This window comes from Crinia signifera, chromosome 2, assembly GCF_055691185.1.
Source record: "Crinia signifera chromosome 2, ASM5569118v1, whole genome shotgun sequence".
NCBI classification, from domain to species: domain Eukaryota; kingdom Metazoa; phylum Chordata; class Amphibia; order Anura; family Myobatrachidae; genus Crinia; species Crinia signifera.
Genome location: NC_139218.1, coordinates 153802569 through 153815878, shown reverse-complemented (window position 1 = coordinate 153815878; position 13310 = coordinate 153802569). Strand labels below are relative to the sequence as shown.

Genomic DNA, 13310 nt, shown 5'->3' with positions numbered 1-13310 from the left:
TCCAAGATATCACTGTGAGATAAATCCTAATGTCCATTTGCAATTTAATCTTGGCATGTCACTAGCCAAAAAATAACAAAATAAGTAGGGCACTGAGAGAAAATACACATTTTTCACATGTGCTTCACTATACACCATTTCTACTTATACTACACGGGACTGTAATATGCAAAGTCTTTGGTAAAAGCTAATAACAATGTTGCACATACCAGGTTCAATACGGACTCGCAGTTTGTTTAATGGATGATCCTCTCCTGAGACGTTCATATGCTGCCGAAGTAAGGCCCTTCCTGTGGCTGCTTCTAGACAACTATACGCAGAGCCTGCAGAGAGAATTAAAACATCACAATGTACCAGCTTCAGGAAAAACAGACATCTATTACAAATAAGTATATAAAATGACAGTACTGTTCAGTGGTTTAAGGAAAGTCCATTCAATTAAATAATCTGATACTGGCAAAGGCATTGCCATGTAATATCAGACACATTACAATAAAAAGATAAGAAAAAAACAATACATTGATGTTTACCATATATCTCAGTTGTGATCCTCCGCTGAGCATACATAGTGAAACCCTCGTTCAGCCAGAACTCGCCCCAATTAGCATTGGTCACCAAGTTCCCAAACCAGCTATGAGATATTTCATGAATAATAACATCAGCTAGAGAACGGTCACCAGCCAGCAGACAGGGGGTGACAAATGTGATGCAGGGGTTCTCCATACCACCAAATGGAAATGATGGGGGCATGAACAAGACATCATACCTGAAATGTAAAGAAACTGAAAACATAAATCATACTTCATAATGTATAAGTAGAGTCCTTCAGTAGTGGTAAAAGTATTCAAAATCGGTATGGATGAAAACAATTATGAAAATAAAAATCGTTACTTATTTCCTAGCACGGCGCCAGCGATAAAAATTGTATCCATCGGGACCCCCCCCCCCCCCGAAATCGCGTCGATCGCATCGCATGCGATGAACGCGATTTTTACATCGGAATCAATGTAAAATGGTCCCTGAGAACCGATTTTACATTGGCCCCAATGTTAAATGGCCCCCAGACCCCAATTTTTATTGTTTCCCAACCCTGATGGGTGAAATGCCCCCCCATTGTTAATGCCACCTCACGTTCAACGCCAACCCGAAGCGTGGCGAGGGCAGCGCTACTCATCCTCCGACCTTTTCATACCCCCACTATCCATGTCGGCGTGAAGTTGATTTTATATAGTGTGGCGAGCGCAGCGAGCCACCGAGCCTGAAGCGTGGCGAGCCCTGCGAGGGGACGCACATTACATTATATTACATTATTGTAACAGGTATTACGCATCCCCTCGCGGGGCTCGGTGCGCTCGCCACACTACTGTATATAAAATCAACTCCATGCCGACGTGGATAGTGGGGGTATGAAAAGGTCGGAGGACGCGTACCACTACGCTCGCCACGCTTCGGGTTGCCGTTCATCATGGGGTGGCGTTAACAATGGGGGGGGGGGGGGGGGCATTTGTCATGTAAAATATCCATAAGGGTGGGTATACAATGAAAAATCGGGTCCATTGGCCCATTTAACATTGTTCCCTATGTAAAATCGCATCCATCACATCGGTCGCATCGCATTGCTTAACTTAAGGCATGCGACGGACGAGATTTTTTAATTGGTTGGGAAAAAAGCTAAAAATAGCCCTAAAATCGCACCGGTTGCGTCCATCGCATACCTTAACTTAAGGTATGCGATCACCTACGACGGGCGCCGTGCTAGGAAACAAGTACCCAGATATCAGAAATTATATATATTTTCTAGATTTTTACCAACTGCCTTTATTTGCTTTCAAAATACTGAGAAATAAGACACAATCTTAATTTTTTTAATATATAGTATGTGTGACATCACCTGAAGCATTTACTGGAAGTCGGTTTTTGAGAAATAAACAACTACTGTAGGAGTAGATATAGATGTACCTGCAGTAGACGGATTAACAGTAAATAAGATATTCTTAGGTAATGGGATAACATGCAGTAAGGAGCAGTCAATGTATTTTAATATTTAAAGAGGAGCACAATATTGTAGGTCATAATCATTTTCAGAATTTAAAATATTTAAGAAATTAAATAAATATATAAGAAATGCAGATGCGAGATTATACAATCAAGCTACCATATTTATTTATAAAAGTATGCATAGTACTTGTGAATATAAATGGAAATCTTATGCAGCATATGTTCTATGTCCTAATTGTCCTAAATGAGTCATATAGTAAAAATCTCCAATGGAAGGATGAGCCATTGAGGTTGAGGACTTTTATTATATAGGATGTGTCGGTATGATTTAGCACATGAGCAATAGTTTCTGGACCTCAGTACTTCTGTGACTTTTAAACCCATTGTATGGCAGGGAACTGAAATGGCATGAAACCGTTTATTTTGATTATATATTTGCTTGAATACTTTTATGCATTATTCAATCTAATATTTGAAAAAATAATGCATACAATAGAAGAGCTTACCCAAGCAGGGATGTTCGGAGATGCATGCTTTCAACTAAAACAACATAATCCGAAAGAAAGCTTAATTCTGTGGACAGCTAAACAGGAAAATGCATTCCAAGCTGCAAAACAAATCCATAATACACTGTGGCCCATCCAAATGTATCAGTATCAGAAGTACCAATTCCTATTTTCACCTACAAGGAAAGCTGGATGTTTTCCTAAATCGTGACCTCATAGATACCCGACTGGTAGCAGAAGAACTGGAGTGTACGTTACAAAGTAATCTGGGGAGGAACCATGGAATGAAATATGGAACCAGGGTCATCGACGGCATGTGTCTGTGAGAGCTATAGGCTCTCTATTGGTTATGCACACAAAAAAATGTATATTCCTTCAGGGCAAAAAACACAAAAATTTAATAGAGAAATTGTTACAGCTCAGTTGGGACAGACATGTTATTTGTAGCTGGAAAGTCATACTAATGTCTATTTTCCGACCCAAAAACTGTACCCCAGGGCCACAGAAATGGCTTTCCACAAATGACTGTGCTTCAAACATGATAGGGGCCTGTCGGTTTCTATTCCAATATCCAGTGTCTTTGCAGTAGGAGTGGTCCTGACCATTTGGCTGGCTATAGCTAAAAATACATTGGAATATAAGGCTCACAATATAAATATAGAGAGAGAGTTGAAAGAATATTTAAGACATTTGGTTTAAGTTGGGCAGCGTGGACGTGTAATGGTTAGCATTACTGCCTCACAGCACTAAGGTCATGGATTCGATTCCCACCATGGCTCTGTACAGAGTTTGTACATTCTACCCTGTGCTTGAGTGGGTTTCATCCGGGTACTCTCCCACATTCCAAAAAATATACTGGTAGGTTAATTGGTTCCCAACAAAAATTAACCCTAAAATGAATGTGTGCGTGTATATGTGACAGGGAATATAGATTGTAAGCTCCACTGGGGCAGGGACTGGTGTGAATGTTCAAATACTCTCTTTAATATTTGTGCACTATATAAATAACTAATAATAATAATAATAATAATAATAATTGTGAGGTGAGCAGACTGACAGTAAGACTGTAATTATGATATTTTATTATTTGTAGTGATGAATGTACACTTTAGTCAGTCTGTACCCTCTTGTTCTCTGCAGATGTTCTATTCCCCATATATGTGTGTGTGTATTTCCAGATCATACAGTATTAGGCTGTAAAACTCCACAGTAATTAACCCCTTCCCGACATTGCCTTTTATGGTAATTTTTTTTTTTTTTTCCTCCTTGCCTTCAAATAAGCGTAACTTTTTTATTTTCCGGCTATATAGACACATGAGGGCTTTTTTTTTGCGGGACAAGTTGTACTTTCTAATGGTACCATTTACTATACCGTATAATATTCTGGGGAATCAGGAAATAATTCAATGTGGGGTAAAAAGAAAAAAAAACGCAATTCCACAATTTTGCGCTGGTTACGTTTTTTTTGGAGTTCATAGTTCGTTTAAAATGATGGGTTATCTTTATTCTATGGGTCGTTACGATTCCGGTGATACCAAACTTCTATAGTTTTCGTTACGTTTTACGACAAAAAAAAAAATAGAATATGTTACGGTTTTTCGAATTTGCGTCGCGTCGCCATGTTCTGCGGCTTATAACTTTTTTATTTTTCCACCTACGGACCTGGGTGAGGGCTCATTTTTTGCGGGCTGAAGTGTACTTTTTAATTAATACCATTATGGGATATGGGCGACTTTCTGATCTCTTTTAGCTATTTTTTTTTGGGTAGGCGATGCGACCAAAAAACGTAGTTTTGGCGTTGGGGATTATTTTCCGCTTACGCCTTTAACCGTGCGGGATAACTAATGTTATATTTTAATAGATCGGACTTTTAGGAACGCGGCGATACCAAATATGTTTATTTTTTTATTTTTTATTTATTTTTATTTGGGAAATGGGGAAAGGGGGGTGATTTGAACTTTTAATATTTTTTTATTTTTTTTTTATTTTTAAACTTTTTTTTTTTTTTTTACTTTTACTACAAGGCCCCCTAGTGTACTTGACCACTAGGGGGCGCGATTGCCTGTACTAGGTTCAGCCATAGAGCTCTATGGCTGAACGTAGTGATTTTATGCACTTCCTATTACATCCTGCCTGAGGCAGGATGTAATAGGTATGCATACACGGACAGCACAGGGGTCTACATTAGACCCCTGGCTACCATGGCAACCGATCGGCACCCTCCGATCTCGCTGCGGGGGGCCCCGATCGGCGCCGGAGGGGGGCGCCCCCCCTCCGATCAGCTATTTAAGCACTGCGGGCGCTTTGCCCGCGGTGCTTAAAGGGTTAAACGGCCACGATCGGCGAACTCGCCGCTCGTGGCCGTGAGAGCAGGGACCTGGCTGTAATATACAGCCATTACCTGCTCTCTTTCAAGCCAGCTCACTCCGTGAGCTGGCTTGATTCCCCCGCAACCGACATATGACGTAAATATACGTCATATGTCGGGAAGGGGTTAATGTACATTTTAGGCCTCTTGTTCTCTGCAGATGTTTCTATTCCCCATATCTGTGTGTACCATAGTATTAGACTGTATATTGCCAAATATGGTCTGACAGGAAATAGCCAGGAAAGAACATTGCATGGATTCACCCATATGTTATGTCCACAGGGGGTGATCCAATTCCCCTGCTATCGACAGGAAGGTTGTTCACAGGGGGTAATCAGGACATAATGTAATCAGACTGTGTTTGTGTCTCTATCTTCAGTTCCTTTGTGTCAATACCAGACTTAGACGGACCGGGCACCGCAGGGGGTGACCACCACACAACGTAATCAGCTGGGTATTGTATCTTGTGTTGACACTTCTCTGCATATCTCTGGTCACTAGCAGACTTACTGGAACCGAACCCAGCAGGGGGGGGGGGCAGCAGCAGTAGCTGGGAGGAGGATATACCTGACTCTTGAATCCACCAATCAAGATCCACTGCAAGCCCACTTTTGGTTTGTGCACCGTGGGAAATTGGAAGTTTGTAAAATGACTTGTACACCTGCCAGCTCAGAATGTTAGTCGCAATCTGGGCCAAGAGGTGATACTCTGCCACTGGACCTTGTGAGCGCATCGTTTGCCTGGGGGGGGGGCATCCTACGTAAGCTCTGGTGTGGAGCGTCCGGTGCTGTGTGGATTCGCACAGGTTTCTGCTGTCACTGCTGTGTGGAATAAGTGATAGTTTCGTTATTTGGACTGTGATGCTACAAGGACTTTGCTACCCGGATGTTTTTATGCTACATTTGAATCTTTTTCCTGTCTTCATCTACTTTCGTGTGCTGTGATAAAAATAAACCATATTTTGGTTTCATCTGCTCGGTGTCTGAGTGATTGAGGAACCCCGTATCCTCACATTTGGCGGCAGCGACAGTGGGATCATTCAGACACCAACCATCGAGCACAGAAAGCACAGAGAACAGAGGATCAGACCATATGTAAGGAAACGGAAAATGCAATAAGGTGATGTTCAGCAAGTGAGCAGGTGTCAGTCCTGTGAAAGGGAAAATGTTTCCAAGGAAAGAAAATCGATGCCTCAAGACCCCTGGAGCAGAGGAGCTCAGGGATGGAGGTTCTTCAGTGTATCGGCAGGCTGGGAAGCCGGATCTGTTATTTATTGTCAGAAAAATGCAGTATATCTGGGAGTACTGGGAAGAAGCTCAGCAGATGATCAGCGGGTGGAGAGTATCCAGCATACAGGACAAGTTGTGTTACCTGGGGGATGCATTCCTACACTGTAAAGGTGAGGCCACCTCGTGGAATCTGCTGGGGGAGCCAGAGTTTGTAGAATTTACAGAGGAAGTGATTGCTACAGTTACCCAGATGCTACAAAGAGGACAATATTCTGAGGCTGAAGGACAAGTCCAGAATAAATTGATGCCCCAGATAGAACCAGAGGAAGGGTCCAGAAGGGGGCTACTGCAATCTGGGCAGACAACCGAGGGGTCTGCCACAGAATTAATTGTTACCGCAAGAGAAGGGTCGTTGTCAGGGGGGCCCCTAACTGCCCTTGAAGAAATGAGTATGGAGGAGCTGATAGCAGAATGTCAGCTGCGAGGTATACCCATCCGATCCTGCACTCGCGGGGAAATCCTTCAGCAGATCCTTCACGATCAGGGAGATCCTACAAATGCATTTGCTGATTATCGGGCATGGATCCTCCATTTCGGTGCACAGTTGAGTGTGTGGGAACAATTGCAGTGTCTGGAGGAGTGCTTCGTGGTGGCAGAGGAAGAGGCGATTGATCGCGGGCTCCTGGATACCCCAGCATGGCAAGATCAGTGTCGCAGGGGGCGTGATGAAAGGCACCGTCTGCAACTGCTTCTTCCCCATCCTAGGGAGGAAGCTGCTCAGTGTTCTCTGCAGGGGGAGGTTTTACCCAAAGTGAAGGAAGTGAGGCCTCTGAGCCAGGCACCCCAGGAGGAGCTGCACTACAGCTTCCCTTTTGCTGAGGTGGGAGATGCAGAATTATTAACCTGCTGCCAGGGGATCTATAAGGACTGCGTCCAAGAGGAGATCACCGTGGTTAGAGGAGTATCCGACAACATCCAGGCCACAAGCATACCAGTCGCAGATGATGTCGTGCTTCAGGCTGCCCAGCATATTCAGCTGGGGAAGGTGGTTATCCTGGAGACTGAGGACTGCGCAGAGGAAGCGGCAGGTGAGACCCAGGCTTTTGAGGGGGTAGGACTGGCCTTGGACCAGCCTGCCCTGCAGCCACCAGCGGAATTGTTCCTGATGGAGGGTCCCTTCTCAGCCCTGGGCATAGAGACCAAATGCTGTACTGAAATTTGCCATGCCCCTAGTTTGGGTTTGAGGGAGGAAGGACTTGACAGAGTGGCGGAAGTGCCAGGGCCAGGGCTCCGATATTGGGCTGCCGTTTGGCAGATGTTCCTTGGGCAAGAGGGGGAGGTTGAAACTGCTCCCTGCCCCATTGTGCCAGAGGCAAAAGTATTAGCACACCCTATAGGTGTGCCCGGTGTGAAAGTTTACGATGTTGCAGAGGGGGGGTACCCAACATTTGAAGATGGGAGATTGCTAACTCACTTGTTAGTTAACATGCATAACTTATATTGTGATATTGCCCTTGCTGATTCTGCAAACCAGCCGCCTCTTCCAAGATGGGTTTGGTATGATGTCACTCTGTGGGACTCAGGTGGTGCACCTCTAGCCCAGATTCTCTGCTCTGAATCACACTGCTCCAGGTTGCCGGAACAACTTGTACAGTGACTAAAGATGTAGGGGAAGGAGTGTGAGGTTAGCAGACTGACAGTAAGACTTTAATTATGATATTTTATTATTTGTAGTGATGAATGTACACTTTAGTCAGTCTGTACCCTCTTGTTCTCTGCAGATGTTCTATTCCCCATATATGTGTGTGTATTTCCAGATCATATAGTATTAGGCTGTAGAACTCCACAGTAATTAATGTACATTTTAGGCCTCTTGTTCTCTGCAGATGTTTCTATTCCCCATATCTGTGTGTACCATAGTATTAGACTGTATAGTGTTCGGATCATTTGGTCGAATGCATTATGGTAGAATGTCATTACATCGAATCCATTAGGTCGAATTGCTAAAAGGTCGTCATGATTCTAGGTCGACATGGGAAAAGGTCGAAATGATTCTAGGTCGAAAGGTCATTAGTTCGACAAGGTCATTAGGTCGACATTGTCTAGGTCGACATTCACAAAGTCGACATGGGTTTTTTTACTGTTTTTTTACCTGAATGTCAACACAGTCGACATGGACACAGTTTAAAGTGCACTGCATCCCCTTGCATCGCTCGCTGCGCTCGGCACACTATTTTATTCTCCCACCACGCCCTAGTGGATGGTAGGGCATGAAATACCGCCTGTCGGCACATGTCGGCTCAAAAAACAGTGAAAAACCCCATGTCGTCTTTGTGAATGTCGACCTAGACAATTTCGACCTAATGACCTTGTCGACCTAATGACCTGTCGAACTAATGACCTTTCGACCTAGAATCATTTCGACCTTTTCCCATGTCGACCTAGAATCATGTTGACCTTTTAGCAATTCGACCTAATGGATTCGATGTAATGACATTCTACCATAATGCATTCGACCAAATGACCGCATCCCACTGTATATTGCCAAATATGGTCTGACAGGAAATAGCCAGGAAAGAACATTGCATGGATTCACCCATATGTTATGTCCACAGGGGGTGATCCAATTCCCCTGCTATCAACAGGAAGGTTGTTCACAGGGGGTAATCAGGACATAATGTAATCAGACTGTGTTTGTGTCTCTATCTTCAGTTCCTTTGTGTCAATACCAGACTTAGTGGGACCGGGCACCGCAGGGGGTGACCACCACACAACGTAATCAGCTGGGTATTGTATCTTGTGTTGACACTTCTCTGCATATCTCTGGTCACTAGCAGACTAGCAGGGGGGGGGGGGGGGGGCAGCAGCAGTAGCTGGGAGGGGGATATACCTGACTCTTGAATCCACCAATCAAGATCCACTGCAAGCCCACTTTTGGTTTGTGCACCGTGGGAAATTGGAAGTTTTTAAAATGACTTGTACACCTGCCAGCTCAGAATGTTAGTCGCAATCCGGGCTAAGAGGTGATACTCTGCCACTGGACCTTGTGAGCGCATCGTTTGCCTGGGGGGGGGGGGGGGCATCCTACGTAAGCTCTGGTGTGGAGCGTCCGGTGCTGTGTGGATTCGCACAGGTTTCTGCTGTCACTGCTGTGTGGAATAAGTGATAGTTTCGTTATTTGGACTGTGATGCTACAAGGACTTTGCTACCCAGATGTTTTTATGCTACATTTGAATCTTTTTCCTGTCTTCATCTACTTTCGTGTGCTGTGATAAAAATAAACCATATTTTGGTTTCATCTGCTCGGTGTCTGAGTGATTGAGGAACCCCGTATCCTCACAATAATAATGTGGCTAAATCCTGCCAACCTGTTTTTTAAACATTGGAAGGTGGTTTTCAGGAGTTTTCCCATATGTTGGGATATAGTTTAATGTTTTTAATGCCATGCTAGATTTTTTTTATTTCACATTTTGCATGTGCACGTCATCTATACACAGTGGTAGGAGAACATGGAGGAAGCCCAGCACCCCTGGCAAGTGATGGGCATGCCCCAAATAGTAACAGACACACACACACACATACATACATTCACACACACATAATACATAGACACACACAGGGCAAACAAATCATACTGTACATACACGCACACACAGGTCATACACACACACACACTATACATACATACATACAGGACTTACACAAACACAGGGCATAAAGGCACACATATCTTAAACACAGACAGATCATGCACGCACACTTATACATACAAGCACACATACCATACACAAGCACAATCATACACTCACATGGAATAAATACACACACATGCATACAATACATAAACAGAGGACAAAAGAAAGCCCGCTTGAAGCAAAAGCTTTGAAAGCTAGTCTGCTACCTACTGTGTTTGTGCATGTGTGAGAAAGATGTAGTTTCACTCTCTGCCAGCAGATGGCAGTGTTTCAGAGACTCACGGACACTAGACATATGTAGATGATACATGCACACATACCATACATATAGACACCCACAGCAAACAAAGTACATACATACATACACACACACACACAACATACTTACAAACACAATTATTAAAGCTAATAAGCCCCACAAGCAATCAGAGATTTTGCTTAACAGACCCAATGCAGCTACCAAGACATGAGTGCTCACTGGGCCAGCATACAGTAATATGCCCCTCCCACGGACATAGACCTGGAGAGTAAGTCTCACCTGGCCAGTACAGCAGCAGCTCTGTCTCACAGCCTCATGTGGTATAGAGAGGGGTACTCAGCATCCCCCCCTTGCGTGCGCACATGGGCGCTTGGGGTGTCAATTTTTGTCATTAGCGTCAAGGTGTTGGTGGGGGGGGTATTGTTAGTAGGACCGCAAAATATACTTGCCTGAGGCACCCCACCACACATAAACACACAATATAAAAAAGTCCCTATAATTTCCTCATTTAATAACAGCAAAAGCATTCTGAAATGAGGAAAAAGGGTGAACAAACATGTGAGGCGATGATAGTTGGAAAATGTTGACATACAATACATTGATGATGAAGATTAAAAGCATAACATCTCACCTTCCCCAAACATATGGTCCAAATAGTCTCTCCCCCACACTCAAGAACTCTTCTATTATACCATTATATTCCTTTTTGGCAGCTTCAATCAAACACGGCTCTGCCCAAACTCTGCTTCTGCAAATACATTTTCACAGTAACCGTAAGTGATAAAGTAATCATAACAGTTTATGAATATAACTTCCACTCCATTTCCATACCTTGGTCCTACTTCTGCAGACACAATATCTCCAATTACTAAAGCCACAAGATAAGAAGAAATGGGCTGTGTCATGTTGAATATGAATGTATCACCTTGATGATCCCAGTTATCTGCACTCATTATTGCTGTGAAACCCTCTGGAACCTAAACGAAATGCACAGAGAGGATAAGAAAAAAATGGAAATATAACAGCTTATTGCTGGAAAGTTGTAGAATGCTAGAGGTTTAAGAGGTCACAAAAAGTGTGAGATCCCTTACACACGCAATGGTATTTTTGCTAGAAGGTCATCCCCTCTTTCAAACGGTCACCAGTCTTTATAAATATTGTCTTGTAAATCACTGGATATTGATACGAAACACTCCAATAAATATATGGTAAACATCAGTGCTATTTTTCAGCGGGAACCAGCAGGAATTCAGTTCCAGCGGGTAGTAGCGGCTTCATGCACAAACTACACCCGGCGGCGAAGTGATATTTCAGGTAAATGGCAATACCAGCCCGCAGAGGGCGTAAATATTAGATATGGGTTTATACAATAATGACCTTAGCACACAGTTGTACCATCATATAAAAGCAGTATAATACTGCATATTTATATATAGTAAAATAGAACGGTGTCATATAGGTGTGGAGGGTAACACCTAGAAATATCAACCCATTGTCAGACACAGCAAGCAACTAGCCATTAGAAAGACCTGCCAATGTATTATCTTAGCAGGGTATGAAGGCAGCACATGCTTTGAAGTACTTAAGTATGCCAATTTAGTGATCATTTCCTGACTGCTACAAGACATATTATTACTGTTGGAACTGAATAGTAGAAGTGAATACACACGATTCATATATGTATCTGTGATAAATGTGAACACCAAACAAATGACTAATTAAAGGAATAAAATATTGTGATGCTGTAAACAGATGCATGTATAAAGCACTTTGAGCTCTGATTCAGTGTACACATATAAACACCCTGTATGGCTATTTAGCCCAAGTAGTAGTAATCTGTAATATAAAGAAACTACGGTACTCTTTACCTAGAACGGCGCCCATCGCGGTGATCGCGGCATCGCGGGCAGTACATAAACGGCCGCGACGCGATGCCCGCGATCACCGCGATTTTCCCATAGGGAACAATGTTAAAAAGCCTGATTGACCGCGATTTTGCATTCAATGCCTCAATGCCTGCGATTTTCCCATAGGAATCAATGTTAAATGGGCTACAGAGCCCAAATAGGCACAATTAACCCTTAAATGTCCCCCCAATTTTTGTACGCCACCCCACGATCCACGCCAACCCGAAGCGTGGCGAGCGCAGCGAGCCCGCGAGGGGGGGCGGTACGCGTCCTCCGACCTTTTCATGCCCTTCTATCCACGTCGGCGTGGAGTTGAGAATAGAATAGTGTGGCGAGCGCAGCGAGCCACCGAGCCCGAAGCGTGGCGAGCGCAGCGAGCCCCGCGAGGGGACGCGGATACCTTCACAGGTAAACGCGTCCCCTCGCGGGCTTTTCGCCACGGATACCTGTGAAGCCCGCGAGGGGACGCGTATAACTGTGAAGGTATCCGCGTCCCCACGCGGGGCTCGCTGCGCTCGCCACGCTTCGGGCTCGGTGGCTCGCTGCGCTCGCCACACTATTCTATTCTCAACTCCACGCCGACGTGGATAGTAGGGCATGAAAAGGTCGGAGGACGCGTACCACCGCCGCCGCTCGCCACGCTTCGGGTTGGCGTGGATCGTGGGGTGGCGTACAAAAATTGGGGTGACATTTAAGGGTTAATTGTGCCTATTTGGGCTCTGTAGCCCATTTAACATTGATTCCTATGTGAAAATCGCGGGCATTGAGGCATTTTAAAGTAAAATCGCGGTCAATCAGGCTTTTTAACATTGTTCCCTATGGGAAAATCGCGGTCATCGCTGGTACACGATTTTAATGTACCCGCGATTTACCCGCGATGACCGCGATTTTTTACCCCCGACGCACGCGATTCTAATCGCGGGCGCCGTTCTAGGTAAAGAGTACCGAAACAACTACTCTTTATCTTATTACAATAACAATACATGAGAAGAAAAGTAACACATTTCTCTAACACCATACGTAGAGACAGGATTTTTGTTGTAACATATTAGAAACATACAGGGACAACTCAACCCTGTGAATTCAGGACGTAGTTGAGCAGTGGTCATTTATATTTTGAATGTTATATTTTTCTTTTAATTTCTTTCCATTATATTTTGATATTTCACCTATTTTATCAAAGATTATTAAAAGTTAAATTTTATGAGTTATTATTGGACTTTCAGTGCACCCACGTAATACTTACCTTATCTTGTTTGTTTTAGATAGTAGCAGCAACTATCTGCCTGTCCTAAACTGCAAATCTTGCTGCTTTAGCCTATTAATTACAAAATGCCCAGGAGTGAGC

General features: G+C 43.9%; 1 protein-coding gene across 1 annotated transcript in view; it reads right to left on the bottom strand.

The window, feature by feature from the left end:
• RNPEP (arginyl aminopeptidase) overlaps window positions 1-13310 on the bottom strand; it is a 111170-nt gene that overhangs the window by 41766 nt on the left and 56094 nt on the right. Inside the window, exons 3-6 of the mRNA XM_083173139.1 lie at window positions 10887-11032; window positions 10687-10803; window positions 531-766; window positions 210-323 (exon numbers count right to left, since the gene is read on the bottom strand). Of these exons, the coding sequence (XP_083029265.1) occupies window positions 210-323; window positions 531-766; window positions 10687-10803; window positions 10887-11032 (613 nt within the window). The remainder of the gene's footprint in view (window positions 1-209; window positions 324-530; window positions 767-10686; window positions 10804-10886; window positions 11033-13310) is intronic.